The 22477-nt window shown below is 40.5% G+C and overlaps 1 protein-coding gene across 2 annotated transcripts in view; it reads left to right on the top strand.

The window, feature by feature from the left end:
• fbxo18 (F-box DNA helicase 1) overlaps window positions 1–16064 on the top strand; it is a 77170-nt gene extending 61106 nt beyond the window's left edge. For both annotated transcript variants that reach the window (XM_028814213.2, XM_028814229.2), the window contains 4 exons: window positions 1403–1528; window positions 5496–5602; window positions 8107–8241; window positions 13597–16064. In XM_028814213.2, coding sequence (XP_028670046.1) covers window positions 1403–1528; window positions 5496–5602; window positions 8107–8241; window positions 13597–13764 — 536 coding nt within the window. In that variant the 3' untranslated portion in view covers window positions 13765–16064. The remainder of the gene's footprint in view (window positions 1–1402; window positions 1529–5495; window positions 5603–8106; window positions 8242–13596) is intronic.
• Window positions 16065–22477: the final 6413 nt, after the last annotated feature.

The following is a 22477-nucleotide window of genomic DNA, read 5'->3' as shown; positions in this document are numbered from 1 at the left end:
TATAGGCACCGCCAAGTTTATTATAAAGCACTTTGCATTCAGGTTCTAGTGCAGTTATTCTTTTATTGGTAACAGGCACAATTTTATTCTACTTTCTTGATGTTGGTTGAGCATGTGCTTTACTGGCCCCATGTCAGCCCCAATTACTTAGTAAATTTGAGAATAAAATCAAATTATCTTCTCAATGTTTTCATCCATTTTTGCTCGGTTTATTGTCAACTTAATGTTGAGATTATTGCTTGAATATACTTTTAGATCCTTCATAGTCTGGCTTATATCCTGCATTTTCTTGGTCCTGTCCTTCATGTCTTGGCTAAGTTCATCAATTCTGCTGTCTGTTCTGTCTTCCACTGTGTTCTGTCAGTGTTATAGAACAAGTTAGTGTAGAGGATTTTGAAGTACAGGAGATGGTTGTAACAGTCTTTGGTGATGCTGAGACCCCTTGAGCAGCACGTTTTTACTGCCAGACTCACTCCCACAATTAATGGATGCCGGATTAGCTGCTTCACCGGAGATCCTGGTTCATTAGGGTCTTTGTCTCTCTCCTCAACCTCCATTTGCAGTGGACTGTACAACAAGCTTGACTGTGAACTTGAGACCAGCTTAGGCTTCAGTTAATCTTTTATGCATCACTTTCTGTTTAGGTCTTTTTTTCTCCCTTTGATTTCTTCTTCATTTTTTTCATGTTTTAAGTATCCTGTGGAGTTGATCCCATCTGTTTATATGAGATGAACGCCTCAAACAGTGCTCCACTGGCAGCAGTTTTTTTAATATATGTTTAAAATATCCTTGCTAAGTTAAGCGGAACATGGATTTAAAAACAAGTACTTTTAACGAGGTGCATATTTTGCAATATATAATAGCTGTCTAGTTTTCAAAGTCAGTTTATTTAGTCAATTTCTAAACTGCTTCATCCTGTATAGGGTTGCAGGGGTCTGTTGGAGTCTATTCCAGCTAGCATAGGCAAAAGGCAGTTATAAACCCTGGACAGGGAGGGCGCCAGTCCATTACAGGCTACATACACACACACATCCACACACCCACACACACCCCAGTCCCACGCTAGGGCCAGTTTAGGATCACCATATGACCTAAACTGCATGTTTTTGGACTGTGGGAGGAAACAAGAGCACCCAGAGAAAATCCACACAGGCATGGGGAGGACATGCAAACTCCACACAGGGAGGACCCGGGACATAAACCCTGGTTTCCTTACTGTGAGGCAGCAGTGCTACCTCCGCGCCACAGTGCAGCTCCAGTTTTCAAAGTATTTCAAAGTATTTCAAAGTAAGCCTGCATGATTTAATGTTTAAAAGTTATTGCTGAAAATGTTTTATGTACTTTCTATTTACAGCGCACACATGTATTTTTTTTTTAATTTTGATTTTTTTTGTTTTTACAGATTGTATTTTGGGGACTGTCCACAAAGCCAAAGGCCTTGAGTTTGACACGGTGAAAGTGACCAATGATTTTTCCAGAGTCCCGTGTGCCAGACATAATCTTGCCAGGATACCCAGATTCAGTGTTGGTTAGTCTAAGGGTGTGGGATTTTATTTGTGGGTTGGTAGTTTATTACTTTTTTCTGTGTATTGTACACATTGATTAAAGGACACTGAAAAGGATCTTGTAGTTTAACTATTGTGTTCATAAGTCAGATGAAATCATTTCTAATATTGCAACCTTATAGTATTTAAGTAATATTTCACGTTTTTTTTTTATCCTTATGAAAAGACTGTCATTTAAATAGAGCATTAACATTAGTAAGTTGGCATTTGGGTGTTCAGCCATTAAAGTCTTCATCTAAATTTCTTTTAAACTGGGCACTTGTGTAAATCAAACTCCATATGAAAATTAACTATCAGCAATCAAAATAATAGCTGTTTTAGACCTAACAGAAATTTCAATACAAAAGAAATCTTAAAATCTGTGCAAATCTACTTCAGTTAACAAGAAAAGTGACTCTTATTTAACTGTTTCTTAGATTTTGTGACCTGCTCGACAATAACTAGCTAAGTGTCTTTCAGGTTCTAGGGTGGCATTACAGCATGTTCCATGATTGTTTCCATCCATCTTGTTGTCAAAGATCTTCTTCATCTTTTGGAAGAGAAGTGTTTGTGTGGGAAGTAACATATTTATAACAGATTGTCTTTCAGTCACTCATTAGTCACCATTCTCCGCTATCTCAATTCTTAAGTCCATTTTTGTGTGTCGAAGAGATGGCCTTCTCAGTGTCAAAGAAGCTATAGAGCAGGGGTATTCAATTAGATTTTTCATTGGGCCAAATTGTCATACGGCTTTTGCCAGTGGGCCGCACATTTCCCTGTATTTCTTGTATTGTACCATTAATACAAAGCACCACTGCATTTTCAACATTTTTATTTAAATGAGTCAAATGGCATTAGAATTAACCGCTGGCTTCTAGTGCAAATAATAAAAACTGCAAAACATAGCCAGCTTTAGTTTTAACAGAAATCTGAGTCACAAACTCACAGTGACAGTATTTGCTTTTTGCTTAAATAAAATAAAGCCTAGAAAACAATAATTACAATTTCTTTTTGTACAAATAAGAGCAAATATCACAGTCACAAACTCACATAAACAGTAATAGCAATATCATATTGTGCAAATAAGAACAAACATAACTTTGAATGAAATCACAAACTTAAACTGCTGGCTTTTAAAGCATATAAAAGGAAACAAAAGTGTGTCTAGTTTTCATACTACAGGACATTTTGATCTATCTCTAATGAGAAAAGTGGCACTTCATTGACTGGGCAAGATGAAAAAAGTTAGGTTCATATGGGGTGACAGCAATCCGCAAACAATGATGCAGATGCTCATTTGTCAACGAGATCCGATTGTCTGTCTTTATGGCATTCATGTGAGAGAAGGATGATTCACATGTATATGTTGATCCAAACATTGTTAACACACACATGGCCAATTTTTTCATGTTTGGGAACATCTCTGGGACAATGTGCTTTGTCCAAAGCTCTGTGCAGCCTTTTTCCTGAAGGACATCCTTTAATTCACATGATGCTTGCATTTCAATCATTTCAAGTTGCAGGAGACCTTCATCAATGCCATGCAACTTTAGGAACTCTGCTGCTTTGGGGGAAGTATTGGGTGTGCTGGTGAAAGGGTTCCTCACAACATGCAGCAACTCTTTGGGAATGTCAAAGTCATTGAATCTCTGTGCAAAGTTGTGTTTCAAATGGTCCAGAAAGTCCGACATGACCTTTGTGACTTTACCACTTTGTGATGACTTGATGAAGCCACTGAAGGTTGGAAAGTGCAGCAGTCTGCTACTGAGATCAGATGAAAAAATATCCAGTTTATTTTGAAAAGCAGTTAGCCTTTCAACCACATCAGCAACTGTTTTATCTCTCCCCTGAAGTCCCAGGTTAAGTACATTCAAATGATTAAGGATATCACATAAAAAACACATCTCAGACACAAATTTATCATCCAACATGTTGGTCAGAAATGTTTCAGCCTTTCTGTGCTTGCATTCACGAAGGAAAGTGATGATTTCTTTCCTCAGTTCACAGACTCATGAGTGAGTTTCCCTGACTTAACCACCTCACATTGTTATGCAAAAGTAGCTCAACATGCTCAGCTGACATATCAGCAAGAAGTTTGCGAAACAGTCTGTGTTGGAGACTAGATGTTGATCTGATAAAGTTAATTGTAGCCATAACAGAATCCATTGTGTTTTTCAACTCACCACTTAATTGTGGGCAAAGGACACTCGGATGGATGAGGCAGTGCAGCGAGTTCATTTTTGGCGCAAGTGCAGACAGCCGTGCAGACAGTCCTTTGATCTTCCCTGCCATCGAGGGCGCACCATCTGTAACAAGCAGGTTGACACGCTCAAAGTCCAGTCCGTTCTCTTGAAAAAAATCAACAATCTTCTGGAAGAGTATTTCTCCTGTTGTATTCCCTTCCAGTGGTATTAATTCCAATATGTCCTCTTTGAAACAGTGACCATCGAAAAATCGCACAAACATACAAAGTTGAGCTACATCCAAGCTGTCTGTTGATTCATCCACAGCCAGAGATATGAAATCAGCCTTCCTCAGTTGATTAAGAAGAGTGTCAAAAACATCCGTAGCTAAAACGTCCACCCTTCTCGCAGCTGTTGTATCGGACAGTGGGATTGATTTAATTGAAGATATAACTTGCTCTTTCACTTTTTCATCCATTACCACCTCCTCGACAGCAGCTTGTATGCATTCTTTTACTGTTTCAGAATCTGTAAATGGTCTTTTATTTTTAGTCAGTATCCATGCAATTCGGAGAGATGCTGTTGTAGCTTTCTGCTGCAAAGTGCAGGTTTGGGTGAAAACCACACAACTTCGCTGGTAGTTTTGAGTCAGTGTCTTTATTTTTGTCTGTCGAGTCTCTGAGCCCGGGGGATATTCATTATCAAAGTTAGTGTGAGTCGTCTTGAAGTGCCTCCGCACATTATATTCTTTATTTACCGAGCAAATGACAAGACAGACAAGGCACATGGGTTTTCCCTCAGCATTTTGTATGTGTGCATACTTATCAGTCCACTTGTTGTTAAATTTTCTATTTTTGCTGTCAACCTTATGTCTCTTCTCTTTTGAATGTGACATGTTCCCACTGTGATAAACTTTCCATCAAGAGCGTAAACAGCTGTGCGACGTCCCGTAAAATGTCGCAAAATGTTATAAACTGTCGCGCTTACAGTTAAGTTGCAGCTATTTAATAAATAATTTATTAAGAGGTATGTAGTCAGTGGGCCGGTCCAAAATGACTGATGGGCCAGTTCTGGCCTGTGGGCCGCCTATTGAATAGGGCTGCTATAGAGCCTCATATTAAAGCCTTCTACAATAGGTATTTCAAAAGTTTTGAGCATTAAAAAAGTTTTTAATGTGATGTAACATGCTGATTTTGTTGGTGGCAGAAGATAGCTCATGTGTAGTAAAATATGTCAATAGCAAGTTTCTAACATTTTTGGTTTTTAGTGCATGTTTCTTGTTTCAGAACCAAGTCAACTTGGATGCTGAAAATTGGATAATTGGTTTCATGCTGTCATTATTTCTGACACTAGAGAGCAACATGCATTTGGAGATTCAGTTTTGTTTAGTCAGTGTTGACCACAACCAATCCCCTTGATATGTCATATTCATCAGATAACCTTCAGAATTTCTTCATGGTTGCTCAAAAAAAGGCCAACATTCATTGACTGGCATAGAAGAGCTTTATAAACATAACAAAGAACTTTATAAACATTATAACGTGCATAGTTCTTGGGGATTATATTGAATATTACTCATTTTTATTTACTGGTGTTTTTCTTAATAGGTGAGGCATAAAACTTTTGGATCACCTTCATAGAAAGTAGAGCCACATTTTTACTTTGAGGCTCAGTTAAATCTTCATATGTGTTGCTGTCAGCCAGACAACATCTACTGCTTGCTTTCATTAAGAAGAGATATTCTATTTTTTTTTTTTTTTTTTTATAGAAATGACACCTGATGATGAATGGAACCTTCTGTACGTGGCAGTGACTCGAGCACGAAAATGTTTGTTGATGACAAAATCAATTGAGAACTTAATAACTTTGGCAGGGGTAAGTAGATAATCACCGATTAATCTAATTATTGTTATTGATAATTTTGGCTTTTGTTGACACTTTTATATAGTTACATTCCATTGTTTTTCATTTCACCTACATAACACTTTATATATCTCCTTTAACAAAGCAACACTATACTGTAGCATTAGTATGTTAAACATTTATAACAAAATATATAAAAACATATAACAAAAAAGTTTGTATAAAAACATTTATAACAAAATATTACCCCACCCTTTTGGCTCAGGTGGGTAAACTGGGAGTTCATATTATCAAGGAGAACGTACAAGTGGCACTCCGATTACATCTGACTCGGCTTAATGGCAATTCTGTAGGTTCAAATGAGCATGTGATACCAAAGATGTTTCTTTTCAATTTACTTTTAGTTATGTACATGATTCAGTGTAGCGAGAGTTGTGGAAAAAATCCTTAAAAATGTTTCCTTTTATAACTAGTGTTTATATAAGCACCTTGTGGATGAGAGAGGTTAGTAGAGAATGGCCAGACTGATCTGAGCTGACAGAAAAGCTAGGGTAACTCAGATAACCACTCTGTACAACTGTGGTGAGCAGAAAACCATCTCAGAAAGCACAACACATTGAATGTTGCCATGCCAGGTTTCATTCCTGTCAACCAAGAACAGAACATTATGGCTACAGTGGACACAGGTTCACCAAAACTGGACAGCTGAAGACTGGAAAAAATGCTCTGCTGAGGCACACAGATGGTACAGTCAGAAATCCATAAATCCATGGATCCCAGCCTGCCTGTGTCAACAGCCTAGGCCTATGGTGGTGGTATAATGGTGTGGACAATGTTTTCTTGGCACACTTTTAGCCCATTGATACCAGTGAATGATCGCTTGAATGCCATGGCCTATGGGTTGTTGCTGATCATGTGCACCCCTTCATGGCCACCCCTAACACTTTTACTTCCAGCATGGTAATGCATTGTGTCACAAAGCAAAAGACATCTCAAACTGGTTTCATGAACATGACAGTGAGTTCAGTCAAATAGAACATGTTTGGTATGTGGCAGAACTGGTGATTCACAGCATGAATTATAGCTGACAGATCTGCACAAATTGCTTGATGCAATCATGCCAACATGGACCAGAATCACAGAAATGTTTTCAACACCTTACAGAATCCATGCCTCAAAGATCTTAGGCTGTTTTGCAAGCAAAAGGAGGCCCTAATATAATAATAATAATTTTGCCCTGTGAGTGTGTCTGTGTCTGTCTGTGTGTGTGTATAAATATATGAAGCTGTGTGAAGAACAGTATGTTCTGTATTAGTGAGACTTGGCTTAGAAAAGCAAAACATGAAGCCCAACTGGAAAAAAAATGAAAATAATCAGATAGACGTGTAGTGTCATGGAGTGAGAGGACAAATGCTGAGTTAAAAATAAAGAGTTGACATGGAGGTGATAGGGTTTTACTGTATGTAGTATGGTTTGGTGATGTAGAATGAAGGCAGCGAGGGAGAGAACAGTGGACAGTAGTGGAAAAAAATTGGGTGGGAAGTTGCAAAGTTTTTCCAGTTTTTCTTCAAATTATTCAGTTGAAATGCAGTGAATGGCAAAAAATGGTGAAAAACAGCAATTAACAAATGAAATGAGACAGAGCATTATTACCCTTAGAAGTGTAGGCCTTTCATTTAGAGAAAACGCAAACAGAATCAAAGTGTGACTGATTATGGTGTCTAACACAATCCAAACATAATTGAAACTGGAAAAAACTTTAATAGGAAGAGATCTGACAGACCTAAAGTCGCAACCCAATCAGAAGACAGGTTTCTGAAAGTCACCAGCTTGCGTGATACGCACCTCTCAGCACAACAGCTTGAAGCACAGCTTAACAGTGGTCAGAAAAAGCAAGTCTCAGTTTGTACTGTGAAGAGAAGACTTTGTGCTGCAGGTTTGACAGAACGAGTGACAGTAAGAAAGCCATTCATTAAAGGACAATATAGGGTCTTGAAAATACCAGCTGTGGTCTACTGTAGACTGGAAAAAAAGTCTTATGGACAAAAGAATCAAAATTTGAAATCTTTAGTTCATTACACAGGGCGTTGAAAGTTGGTGAAAGGGTAGTTCCTCGTTGTGTGACACCAACTGTCATATATGGAGGAGGAAGTGTGATGGTCTGGTGTTTTGAATCCAAAGTGTTACTGCAGTTTAGCTGCTGTATCAGCAAAAGGTGGCCACAATGATGAATCAAAAATTTGAATAACGTTTTGTACACTTAATGATTCCATGACTTACTTTTTATTTGCCATTGTTTATTTGTTCTATGCCTTGATTTCATGAAACATTAAGACATAAATTGCACGCATTTCCATAAAAACTGAAAAAACTTGGTGTTCTAAAAGGTTTAACCAGTAGTGCAAATATTTAAAAAGTAAGTGTAAGACCAAAATAGGGCTTTACGCTATGAAGATCTCTAAAATGTATATGAAGTGTTTGCTTAAATGTTATTGATCTTTTTTTTTGTTCTTCAGGAATACTTTCTGAGGTCAGATCTGACAAGCTCCCTCCTTAAAGATGGAACGCTTCCTACTTGTGCTGTTACAGAATGTCCAAACATTCTGAGTGAAAAGGCAACTCTTACAATGAAGAAAGTCCCCATGAAATATGTGAGACATTTCCTGGATCTCTGTTTTCTCTCTGTTAGTCAGCAGTTATATTTTGTTTATGCCACAAATTGGCACGGTGTTTAGTGGTTCTACCTTGCAGCTCCACTAGGCAGAGTTTGAATGCCAAATACCCATGTGATCTTTGGTTTTCTTTCCATGTCTGAACAACCTCTGTTAGATGTGAGTGTGTTTATGAATTCATTATATAACTACTGTATATACTCGTGTTTAAGTTCTCCCACATATAAGTTGGGACTTGATTTTACCGTATAATTTCTGGTATTTTGGAATGTCGTTGTATAAGTCAAATGTGGAAAACTCCTGCTATTGGTCCAAGAGATTATGATATGCTAATGCCCACCTGAGAGATTAACCACGGAGCACACTGCCTTTTTTTTTTTTCTATGCATTGTGCCTACGTGACCACACGGTAATACCCAAACTATTCCAAAGCAACATTTGCACTGATTTGTGTTTTTTGTATCTCACACCCTCATACACCTTATCTACGATGGAGCATTTGATCAGAAGAAAATATGAAGCTGGTTTTAAATTAAAAGTTGTAGAAGTGGTGAAAGAAATTGGTAGCTGCGCTGCTGCAACAAAATTTGATGCGTCTGAGAAACTGGTGTGAGAATGGAGGAAGATAAAAGATAATAATGATTATCGTATTTTTGAACGGCGTATAAGTTGTGGCGTGATTTTATGATCAATTTTTTGGGTTTCAAGACCCAACTTATATGGAAGTATATATGGTAAATGTGACCTGAGATACACTGGCTTCCTGTTCAGGACTGATGCCTGCCTTGTGGCAAATCTTACCAGGATAGGCTGAGACTCCCCACAACCCTGAAAAGGATTAACCAGGTTCAGGAATGTGATGGATAGATAGAAACTAATAAATGTTTTTGAAAGTAATAATTAAGAAGGTCACTTTACAGAGAAAACAGACCATTAGGAAAATCTGCGGAAGTAAAACAACAATAAACATTACGATATTCCTCAAACAATGCTTACATAGGAGATGCCAGAGGCCCCAGCAAGCAATCAACTCTAAGCTGACTCCCTATCCCACTTGGCGCACACTTCCTTATCATCACAGGATATCAGAAGGTACAGCACTTATCCTGTCCAGATCAGATATCAAAATAGCGCACAAGCCTCCAAACACTCTGTGCACGGTCCTTTTTAATGCTAAAAACAGGAAACCAGTAGCAGAGACACAGAACGCAGTTTACAGCATACCATGTGATTCATGCCCAGCTTTATACGTGGGATAAACATCACAACGCGTATACAGGAACATCACAACACTGTCAGAAGGAAGGACCCACAGTCTCTGATTTATACAAATACAAGTTTGACCGGACACACATTGAAATGAGACTCCATGCCAGTAAAGTTCAAGGTTAATACTAAAAGTGGTTAGAAAACTGGCTATCCAATGAAAACGCCATTAACAGACATCTGGACATGAGCCCAGCATATGCAGGTTTGAAAAGAAGAACACTGAAATTATAAAAACGACTTTTTGACCAACACCCTCCGAACCCCACCTCATTACCCGCCCCCTCCTTATTTGCTATATATTGCCTTGGTTTCCTGTAATTTTCCTATGATGATGACTTCTGATAGGAGTCGAAAGCTTAGTAATAAAATAAACTATTTTAAGATGCGCGATTCATTTTCTCCCTTGTGGTTTTTCAGCTGTAAATATGCAAACCGCATCACAGATCTTCAGTTCCAATGAGTAAATTATATTAAAGCAGAATACTTTCTAATGCACTGTTAAATGCTGAAGTTAAATACAAAAAAATAAAACGCACTCCAGCAAATATAACAGAAAATAAGGTAGATAATGATACTGTTTGTTTCAACTGATTCCAGTTTTGAATGAGAGGAGAATGACTCCTGCATGGGCGAGAGATCATTCTGAATATGAGAGAAGCATCAGCTGCGTTTCTTTGCACCATTTTTGCAGTAGACATTTTAATTCATTTAAAAGTGCTTGCCTTAAAGTTAAATGCTTTCATCTTTCTGTAGTATTTGTAAGGAATCTCTGTTTCACCCAAACTATGAAGAGATCTGTACAATTTATGAACAAAGTTCAGTGATCAGTGAAAGTCTGTATTAAATAACTTTCACTTTCAGATGTGGTGATATACTATTTTTCAACAAATAACCTGAACACGCATGCTGAAATAAACCAAATAATACAATTTACTTTTGACATGAGGATAATAGAAGAGACAGAGAGATGTGTACAGTATATAGATTTATAAACGAAAGACAATAACAACACTGTTTTGTCTTGTCTCCTTTCATACTCTTTATTATGTAGACTAACAAAATACCTCCAATCCCATACACTCACCACTGTGCGGTCAGCCACTATACTACAGCACTTCCTCCCCCTTCCCTCCTTCATCTGTAACCTCCAGGCAATTAAACAAGAGAAAGAGCTACACATTTAATTAATTATGTCTAATAAGCAATACGTCCAAAATAATAAGCAAAGTAAAATGAGTGCGGCAAAAGTGCCATTACAGCCTAAGTAGCAGTGCATCTTGCATCCACAGGCGGCTTTCTGTCTTGAGTTCTGTCCAATTAGACTTGGCTACCACCCGGCCTTTGAATGGAGTATTGAAACAGACAGCATCGTAACAGCCTAACCAGCAGTGTCTAACCAGGGGCTTAGAGAAGAACAACCTTCTCAGTGTTTCTCCTAGCAGAGCCCGAGAAGTACTCTCCCTGAGATTGATCCAGCATAACTGTGCAAACAAAAAGAAAGAATGTATAATATAGACGACATAAAAATGAAAAGTAAGCAATGTAACGTAATATTAAGTATAAATAAAATATATTATGTGTATGAAAGAACATAGCATCTCTGCAACCCTGTTCTAGGGTTTGGGAAATGAATAGACAGATGAAAGAACGGTATTTCTTAAGCAGGTTACAGTATGTATACAAGTACAAACAGAAACAGACTTCAGTGATAAGACGTATTGAATATTGATTGAACTTCACTGCTGCCTACTAACATGTCTCTTTGTCCAGAGCAATGCTTTGATATGCTAAGATGTATAAATCATACCAGGTGCAGCATAAGCAGAATAGCACACTTGCATGTTTTAGGTTGTTGACTTTTGCATCAACTTTTCCATCCATCTGCATCCATCACAATTGATTTTAGGAAACAGAAAAAGAGGACACATTAATGATTATGTTAATAAAATGACTAAATCGCATATTAAGACTTACTGTATGAAAAAAAATTATACAACCAAAAATATCTTGGACACATACTTGAGTTCTACCTCTTTCTGTCTCCTACCAGTTTGGTCCAAAATTGTGCATGGTTCATTCATAAAATATTTATATAAATGAATGTATTAAATTATTACGTGGCCAGCAATCCTTAATTAGGGGCAGAAGGAAGCACCCTGTATTTTTGAAGTGGTAAGTCTCGCCCTGCTTTTAACTAGCCTGAATTTGTGCCTATTTTAGAGCAGACATACACTCACTGGCCACTTTATTAGGTACACCTGTTCAGCTGCTTGTTAATGCAAATATCTAATCAGCCAATCACATGGCAGCAACTCCGTGCATTTCGGCATGTAGACTTTGTCAGGAAGACCTGCTGAAGTTTAAACCAAACATCAGAATGGTTAAGAAAGATAATTTAAGTGACTTTGAACATGGCGTGGTTGTTGGTGTCATACGGGCTCCTCTGAAAATTTCAGAAACTACTGATCTACTGGGATTTTCACACACCACCATCTCAAGGGTTTACAGCGACTGGTCCAAAAATGGGAAAATATCCAGTGAGTGACAGTTCTCTAGGTGAAATGCCTTGTTGTTGCCAGTGGTCGGAGGAGAGTGGCCAGACTGGTTTGAGCTGATAGGAAGGCAACAGTAACTCAAATAACCACTTGTTACAGCAGAGGTATGCAGAAAAGCATCTCTGAATGCACAACACGTTAAACATTGAAGCAGATGGCCTAAAGCAGCAGGAGACCACCCTGGGTGCCACTCCTGTCAGCTAACAACAGGCAACTGAGGCTACAGTTCACACTGGCTTACCAAAATTGGACAATAGAAGATTGGAAAAACATTTCTTCCACGACATTTGGATGGTAGGGTTAGAATTTGTCATCAATAACAAGAAAGCATGGATCCATCCTACCTTGTATCAATGGCTCAGGCTGGTGGTGGTGGTGATGTAATGGTGTGGGGGGGGTATTTTCTTGGCACACTTTGGGCACCTTAGTACCAACTGAGCATCATCTATGTGTCACAGCCTACCTAAGTATTGTTGTAGGGATTGCTCCTGCTGTGAGCTTTGCACGTGTACCCTATGAAGATGCCTGCCGATGTTCTGTTCTGCTTGCCTTGTGAACTTGCAGCAGTCGGGGTTTACAGGAGGCAGGACTAGGCAGGTAAGCTGTCAGGCTGTTCTCAGAACTGGTTGTTCTTTGCTGCTTTTCCGGAAGGTTACGACTGGCTGCTGCTTTGTGGGTTGCTCCTTAGAGCACCTGTTAGGTTTCCCTGGTGAGCATTGCTATGGTAACAAACACCATGTGGCTCTGGCTCTGTCTGACCCTAAAATGATAGAAGGTGCCACTGCACAACTTGATCTTTTTTAGTCCCTGTTCACTTCCAACAAGTCTTATTAAAAGGATGTCAAGAACTAGAAAATCTGTTTTGGCTAGTTAGAAAATTTTTTTTTTGATTCACATAAGTTTTTTTTTTTTTTTAGTTTCTGACATTTTAATATGTTTGAACATATTTTCATTTATGTATTATAATTGTATTGTTTTTATTCCATTTTAATTTGTTTTCACTTCATATGTCCATCAGTTTCTGGCGGTTAATGAGTTGCTAGGCTAGCCTGGTATTTAAGGTCGCCTCCATGGCTCGCATTACAAAGACTTTGCTGCGAAGTAACAGGAGCCCGTTGGCTAGTGAATAAGTGCGGTTTGAGTCTGACACTCTGGTGTTTCATTCACAGCTTGTGTTTTTTTTCATTCTCTTGGTCTTGTCAAGTTGTTTTCCCTCATCCTTTGCCAGCAGATTATTTGGCAAGGTTGGCGGCTTCATGTTTTTACGACTGGCATAACAGCTTGATGCACCTTTGTACTTGTACGAGGAGTCAAAGGACTGACTATCAGGAGTCATCAATCACCATTCCGGCAGCTGTGAGGGTTAATTCTGACTCAGCACCGCACAGGACACCAGCCTATCACAGAGCCCAGACGGAGACATGTGTAAACGTCAACATGTTCTTAGGCGCTTTCAGTCATGATTTTTTGTTAACTCTCTCCTAATAATCTGCTTTTGTTCTTATTGCAGAGTGACCGGACAGATGAAGGTGGACCTTTCTGCTCGACTTGTGTGGAGCAACGCCTGGGACCCCTGACTTTTCTGACTTGCTCTCCACAACTTGTGAAATCAATGAGCTATACATTGGAACATATTGAGCTTTCGCCAAGAATCGAGCAGATGTTATGCCATTTTTAAGGGAGACATTTCTGAAAATTCACCAAAAAATGCTTTACAGTGCTATATATTGAAATTGGACACAAGACCATTTATGAGTTATTGATCGACTAGCACTGACTTTTCAGTAATGGATTTCATCCTGGGGGGAACCTTACAGCTGCCCTTCCTCTAGTAAAGTGCAATATTTTGAATTATTTTAGTGGATGTGAACTGCACTACCAGGCCAGGCTGCAGTGTTTATATAGGGGCTGTAGAAGGGAGGATTACAATCAAAGCCCTTATCAGCTAACTGTTTTTATTTTTGTTTGGTTTTTTTTGGGGTGTTGTTTATGGATATATAAAATATTAATGACATTTATAAATGATGTTACCAGTCCTGTTTTTGCTAAACCTTCATTTTCAGTGCCCTTAACACCCAACTGGATTATGTCATATCATCTTTGGTCATTTTTGTTGAATTTTAGTAACTGAATGAAAAAATGTTTTATATGTCTGCTTAAATTAATATATTTTGTGAAATTTCATTGTAAGCAATTGCTCCATCCAGGTATGACGTTAATCTGCACTCAGCCCTGCAAGTAGGCCCTCCAACCTGCAGGGAAAAACCTGGGGGTTGGTTGCAGAATTGGCACTCCGGCCACCATAAAAAAACCTCACACTGTTCCACTCCATCTGAACTGGTGTGGTGCTGAGGTGTCACCCGTTGTATGGCTGAACTGGGGTCCCAATCTGGATCCTAAGTTGGTTTGCCTTGTGGTGGGTGCGGCAATGCGCTGTATCAGTGCCTGGTCCTAACCTGTCTCTCTCTCTCTCTCTCTCTCTTCATTGTAAAGCTGAATTCAAAGCCAAATTTTACCAAGTACTTCCTACACCAGCCCATCCGTTACAGAGATGCACAGTGTGTGGCGTCATTTTGTTTTTGTTTTACTGTTAAGAGAATGTTGGCGGAGGGCCTTGCAGGTCTTGGCTCCTTGCTGTGTGTTACGAGTATGGTGGCCTCACATGAGTGGTTCATGATTGATGTTGTGGAGCTCAGCTATTTTTCAATATCTAACCCAGACCCTGAACTCTTGTCAGTTTATTTAGGCGTTTCAGGCACTGCGTGGTACATCCCACCACCAGGATAAACCTTTCCACAGACCACTTTGAGGGAGGATAACGCTTTATACTGTACCGCTACCCCAGAGAACGACTAAGCCCAGGGCAGCCGCATGATCAGAATACCGCTAGAGTAACAGCAGTACGTTACAGAAATCTATCAGGGTTATGTGACCAACACTTGTCCTTTTTGACCCTCTCACCACATGCCCCAGATCAGCATATGATGAAAGGCATTAAAAAAATGGAACGAAAGAAAGAAAAAAAGTATTTTTACATATTAACAGGCAAGACAGTTTAAACATAACTCCCCAAACAACGAGTACACAAGAATAAAGACAAAAATTCACAAATTAGGGTGCGAGACGCTATCGCCAGAGATAACCCGTTTCCCCCAAATCATCACAGTTTGTTTTACTGTCCTCAAAGTTCAAGAGGACGATGAAATGCCGGAAGCACAACAGAGTATGCAGGCAGCCGATGCCAATAGAATAAATGTTCTGTCCTACTGGTCCATGGGTTGGTCACTCCAGAGAAACCATAAAAACGTTCAACTTTAGAGAGGCGTCTCACTTGTAAACCTTGGTACTATAAACCTTCTTCCAGCAGGGGGTTTGCAAGTGGATTCTCGTTGCGAACATGCTGTTGCTCCTCGCTTCACTGCTTGATGTCTCTGTCTGTCTCTCTCTTCCTTTCCGGGTTGAATCATCTTCAGCCCAACTGTCCTGCCCGCGCTGTGTCTTCTCCTTAAAGGTGCAGTTCCTCAGTTTCGGGTGAACCCTCAGCAACCCATTTCCTGAGTTACACCTTAAGGAGACGCAAACTAACAAAGGAACCAATAGTACATGTGGAATCCGCTACAATACTCTTCTCTGATGTACAGGATATCATGTCAGTACAGCACTATTAAAGCACGGCATGGTGTGGCTGGTGGAAAAGCGTTCAGGTGTATAACAGCTTTGCAACTTGTCAGTTTTTGAATTAGTCATGAGGCACAGGTCTTTGCTTAAATTACTACTTAAGATTTTATTGCAGTGTTTTTTGCAAATGTAAGCAATGATGTACAGTATACAATGTTTTTAACCATATCATTGTGAAATATTAATCTCATTTATGGTTTCTGTTACAGCTGTCATTAATGTCAAACTTCTTGTATTCCATGTGCACGTTAACAGGCATTCACCATGGCCGACTGGAAAATACATTTTGAAAAGACAGAACTGGAGTGATAGCAGTTTGTCATTATTGCTTTTGTTTCTTCTGCTTTTACTCTCCATTATTTTGAGTTTGTCTGTTTAAATCTAAAATTACATTGCGAGGAGGGCACTGACTCTTTCTGCTTTAGCTTTCATGGCACGTATGGTGTGAGAAATGCATTGCCGAACGTGCTTACTTTTAATCTGTGAACTTAATGTTCTGTTCACTCTTGATATGTCACATACACTGGCAAGCATCTGGATTCAAATGCTAAGTTGGCTTTCAAGTGCAATGTTTATGTCATCTTTTCTGGGACACGGAGTGAAAGCTGCTCTGCCAGAATTCTTTGTTGGGATTATTAAACGTGATTGAATGTCCACCGACATCTTCTGTCTGCTGTGATGGACACCGCTAGTGGGCTGTAATGGAATTTGAAGGTGGCATGTTTTCCTTTAAAATGTTTCAAGCTTCAGCTTACAGAGATGAGTGTTGTACATGCCATTTCCAGATGTTACTCTTTGCCATCCACACTGCCCACATTGTCAGAAAGGGAATTCTAGTGTTGGACTTGTGCAGTTTGAAGTGCTGTGTAATCTGGCCACATTCGATGATAATGCTACACCTTAGCTGGGTGCCATAGAAGCACTCAGCGTTTCAAATGAAGTTACAGTGTGGAAAGCCCACCGGAAGGACGTCAAGCTAAAGAGGCTTACTGTGTGTCAAGAGTGGAGAGTCACAGGCCTGATCAGCCCTAAATGTGCAGTCTGTCATGAAGGTTCTGCACTGGAATCCATATCTGATGTGAATGAGCTACAGGATGACAGACACGTCTTGACACCTTTCTTAACTGTAGCAAAATGAATCGGAACTGTTGGTGGTTAGAAAAGCATTGCTCTGCAACTAAGACACTTTAGTAAAAGCTTAATGTATCCTAACTGGATAGGCTGCAGCACGCTTGGCTGTCTTGTCTTGGCAGCCGTGTAGTCCCACTTAACATGCAGAAGCGTACAACAGAGCTGCAGAAAATGGACAGGTGGCTGTGTGACGTCAGTGCTGCAGGCTGAGAGAAACAAACAAATACCTAAGGTTATGACTTTAAATTCTGGAAAACCTATTAATAGCGAACAAATGGATGTAAAATAGCAGTCAGTCCAGTAATAAATAACGTTGATGTTAAGAAACGCACAGAAGGCAACTGAACTGAACTGCCACCTGTTGTGTTGCTGTGCAGATCCGTGGTGGGAGACTGAGAGAAAGAATTTTATTTACAGCATAGCAGAGATTAATAAACATTTTTACTAAGGGGAGTAATTTTTCCATTAAGAGTCTGATAAATGGGATGGCAGTAGATCTTTTGACAAAACTAAAGTGCTGCTCAGAGCTGAAACTCAAAATGAAGCAGGGAGTTCACAATCAAATAGTATTTATTTGAAAGTCAAAAAATGAGCCCCGCATGTGCTGCCCTTTGTCTCAATAAGTGGTCTTAAGGTTTAAGTGGTCTTCTGCAACTATGTAACCCTCTTTTACAGCAGCAACATTATGACATCAGGCACTGAGAAGTGTCCGGTACGAAGAGGAAATACAAAAAAAAAAAGTGCAATTAAGCAAATGTAAATGTGACAATCTACAATCTAATAAAACACTAACGTCCCTCAACGCAACCTGATTGGTCAGTTTGGCTTTGGTAACGCAGCAAAAGAGGAGACGCACGAGGAGCAGTAGAGGCGCATGCTGAGAGAGTCGTGTACAAAGACGGGAGACGAGGAGGGCACCTCGAAAATAACGACCGAGTCTGAGAAGCCGGCTTTACGGGAATACGCTTGAGAGATGGAGCGCCGGAGAAGAAACCTTCACAGACGCGCACGCAAATACAGAGGGAAGGTGCTGACGGTACACGGAGGGCAAGAGATAGCAAATATCTGTAAATCATTCTATTACCTGTCTCTCGCGCTAGTAGATAAATAAAAACACAATGATAATGTGAGCATAACTAATGAAATGTTTCATGCTTATTTCTTTCTCTTTTATTTACTCCGCACATAATATGAAATATGCAATGAAGCGTACGCTGTCATTTTCACGTGTCAAAGTTGAGAGAGTGGGCTCCAGGGTTGACTGTGTTTTGACAGGTCAATCGTCGGTGAAGTGCATGATCTGTGGCAGACACGACTTCAAGAATGATTGTGCGAAGTGGTAACTTTACTTCAAGAAGTTATCAGCAGCAGCGGGCATCGTAAGTACCTGCTGTGAATGTGGTTTACATCTGCTGACAATTCGCCAATCACAACACAGCATATCGCTAGAGCCCACCCACTCGACTCTGACAGGTGAAGACGACAGCATTCATTTCAAGCTGAATTTCATGTTGCACTCGTCACGGAATTAAATCAACTTTACATTTAAACCTCTGGCAGTTTACTGCTTACCTCTTCTCCATTTTAGGTCATTCACTGCATTTCAACTGATTACATTTAAGGAAAAACCGAGGTGTTCGAAAACATTTGACTGGTAAGTGTGCATACACACATTTTTATGCATTTCCTAATCCATACGAGAACATATTTTTATTACCTAAAGAATTAAGTAATTCACAAAGTGTGCAAACCATGCTACAAGTTTTTAATTCCTGTCAGAAAAAAAAAAACATGTTTATTGGTCACCCATCGAAAGCTGTGGTTGTATTGAACATCCTACCAGGAAGATGTTTTATTCGTTTCCCCTTATAGATTTCTCGTGCAGCTCCTCTTGGACTGAACAGCAGATGCCGGCACTGCTGACGTTTCCTGAGCACATCACATCACACGAAGACGTCCAGACCTGAAGGCCTGCAGCTGCCAGCCGAGCGTGTGCTGCCCGTTGAGTCGAGGTGTGTTTAAAGAGACTTCTAATATGGACTGTCTTCCTAGGCTCCTTTATGCACAGTAAAGTTCATCATCTGAGTATTAAATAGTCACTTTTTACACTTAACTGTCTGAGTCTGCGCCCCCGGAGGGTGGTCTTCTCCAGGAATGCTGTGGACCGTCTGCAGCCAGCCATACCCCATATCTCATTAATAGCACACTTTACATTGACAGGACTTGTCAGTGCTAATTCAATTGAAGTGTTTCTCTGTTTTAGGGTGTATTTCACATAATTTAAAGGTGAATATTGTCATGTTTAGCCGTTGTCATTACTGTGTTATGTTACAGTGCTTGATTTTCCAGTTTGTTATGCCTTGCTTGCCTTTGTCTTTGTTCTTGTGTGTTATATAAATTCATGAGAGAGCTTTTCTTGGGCTCTGCTGGGAGAAAGGCAGAGACAGATTTTTGAATTCTACAAAAGAAGAGGCAAAACTCCTAGCTAGTCACTGATTGGTTTATTATATCAAAACCAAATCCTAATGTGTTACCAAGTTTTGAGACCCCACAGCTGCTCATCGACTCAGTGCAGCCCTCCATTACTGTCAACCTCTGCACACTCCTACAGCATCTGGAGAAGACAACAACAGGAGCACCAAGAGCACCTCGGCTGACAGCTGCATTCACCTCTGTCCGGTCTCCCGCAGTGTCAGAGCCCATGTGTGGATTTGTATGCTGAAAGATTCTTTAACACAAGCTATGTATAACATTATCGTGTGGGTCCTGACTGATTTGTACTTTTAATTTGTGGTTATTTTGTCACAGTTTGGCGTTGAGGTGTCGCTGTAAGTGGAACAATTCCACGGTGCAGTTTTCAGCACTGAACCTGGCCTAGAGTCAGGGTCCAATGTTCGAGAACTGCATCTATTAATCTACATCCGAAACACAGCCCACAAGTAAGAGTTAATAGAAACCGCAACCAGAACTGACCCACTGATTTAAGAGCCATGGACTCGAACCACACTTGCAAACATTAATGACAAGGAACGGGAAACCAGAGCCCACTGTCATACATTTGTACATTGGTATTTAGATAAGAAGCAGCAGACTCGGCAAAGGTAGCCATCGCCCTGCTGTTGTGTAACAGGCTGCCTGTTAATGGAAATCGAGCACCCCTTCTTCATTCTTCTTTGCATGTTACATGTCAAAAACTGGTATTTTAAACTGCTCAGTAATGAAGTGTTCAACAGCACTTCAGTTTGAACTAACTGACCTCTGCGCTCCTCCATGAAACCTTAATGTGGAGGCTCAGGATTCCGCTGGATAATTATCAGCTCACACAAGCATCTTACCCAAAATACCTAACTTCAGTCCTTCCACTGTGCTTCCATGACTCGACCTCTTGTGCTGTCCACCACTGGTGCATGTGAACTGTGCTATTTAACACTTTTTTTAACCTTCCCTCCCCGTTCCACTTTTATTTACAAACTAACGCTTTCCCGTTTCTTTTTTTTTTTTTTTTAGAGATTACTAAGATATTAATTGGTTACTTTCTTTTAAGAGAAATTAAAAAAAAAAAAATTAAAGGAACACTTTGAAAACACATCAGATCTCTGGATATCTATACTGATATGGACTGGGTAATGTGTTAGGAACGAAAGGATGCCACATTGTTTGAAGGAAATGAAAATTATGAACTAAGAGAGGGCTGAATTCAAAGACACTCTGAAAATCCATCCATCCATTTTTCAACCCACTGAATCCGAACACAGGGTCACGGGGGTCTGCTGGAGCCAATCCCAGCCAACACAGGGCACAAGGCAGGAAACAATCCTGGGCAGGGTGCCAACCCACCGCAGGACACACACAAACACACCCAGACACCAAGCACACACTAGGGCCAATTTAGAATCGCCAATCCACCTAACCTGCATGTCTTTGGACCGTGGGAGGAAACCCACGCAGACACGGGGAGAACATGCAAACTCCACACAGGGAGGACCCGGGAAGCAAACCCGGGTCCGCAGGTCTCCCAACTGTGAGGCAGCAGTGCTACCCACTGCGCCACCGTGCCGCCCACCCTGAAAATCAAAGTGAAAAAATAATGCAGCAGGATAGTCCATTTTGTAGCAACTCAAAATCGTACTCAGTAGTTTGTATGGCCCCTACGTGCTTGTGTGCATGCCTGACAACGTTGGGGGGGGGGGGGGGGGCATGCTCCTAATGAGACAACAGATGGTGTCCTGGGGGATTTAGGTCAGGCAAGTGTGGGGGCCAGTCAGTGGTATCAATTCCTTCATCCTCCAGGAACTGCCTGCATACTCTCGCCACATGAGGCCGGGCATTGTTGTGCACCAGGAGGAACCCAGGACCTACTGCACCAGCATAGGGTCTGTCTAGCCTGTAGAGGTCTGTGTGTCCCTCCATGGATATGCCCCCCAGACCATCTCTGACACGCCACCAAACTGGTCATGTTGAACGATGTTACAGGCTGCATAACGTTCTCCATGGCTTCTCCAGACCCTTTCACGCCTGTCACGTGCTCAGGGTGAACCTGCTCTCACCTGTGAAAAGCACAGGGAGCCAGTGGTGGACCTGCCGATCCTGGTATTCTCTGACAAATGCCAATTGAGGACGTTGGGCTTTCAGGCCACCCTTATAAAATCTGTTTCTGATTGTTTGGTCAGTGACATTGGCCTGCTGGAGGTCATTTTGTAGAGCTGTGGCTCATCCTGTTTCTCTTTGCCCAAAGGAGGAAAAACCGGTCCTGCTGATGGGTTAAGGACCTTCTACGGCCCTGTCCAGCTCTCTTGAGTAATTGCATGTCTCCTGGAATCTCCTCAATGCCCTTGAGACTGTGCTGGGAGACACAGCAAAGCTTCTGGCAATGGCATGTATTGATGTGCCACTCTGGAGAAGTTGGACTACCTCTGTAGGGTCCAGGTATCGCCTCATGCTACCAGTAGTGACACTGACTGTAGCCAAATACAAGACAAGTGAAAAACAGTCAGAAAAGATGAGGAGGGGTTCAGTGGCCTCCACCTGTTAAACCATTCCTGTTTTGGGGGTCGTCTCATTGTTGCCCCTCTAGTGCACCTGTTGTTAATTTCATGAACACCAAAGCAGCTGAAACTGATTAACAACCCACTCTGCTACTTAACTGACCAGATCAATAGCCCAGAAGTTTCATTGACTTGATCCTGTACTCTGATTAAAAAGTTTGTCTTTACTTTTTTTTGAGCAGTATAACATCAGCTTGAGGTCCTTCACTCCACCACACTAATTAATAGTTTATTTCTTGTGTCTGTGGTTCTTTTGTGTAAAATACTGTATGTGCAGAATCTGCCTTTAACAAGTTTCCAACTCTGTCTGAATGTTCTTATTGAAGGATTTATTTTAAAGTAACAGCTGGGGTCCACTGTAAAAAGTCCTGTCATAATTCTAAACACTTCAATCATGTCACCTCTCAATCTGTGTACCTATAAACTTCAGATTTAGTTCGCCTCATTTAATCTCTCCTCATAGCTCATACCTCTTAATCCTGGAATCAGTCTGGTCACTCTTTTCTGGTCTTTCTCTAGCGCCATCATGTGCTTTTG

This window comes from Erpetoichthys calabaricus, chromosome 1 (assembly GCF_900747795.2).
Source record: "Erpetoichthys calabaricus chromosome 1, fErpCal1.3, whole genome shotgun sequence".
Taxonomy (NCBI): Eukaryota; Metazoa; Chordata; class Cladistia; order Polypteriformes; family Polypteridae; genus Erpetoichthys; species Erpetoichthys calabaricus.
Note: the sequence above shows the minus strand (reverse complement) of the source record. Positions and strands in the feature narration are given on the sequence as shown.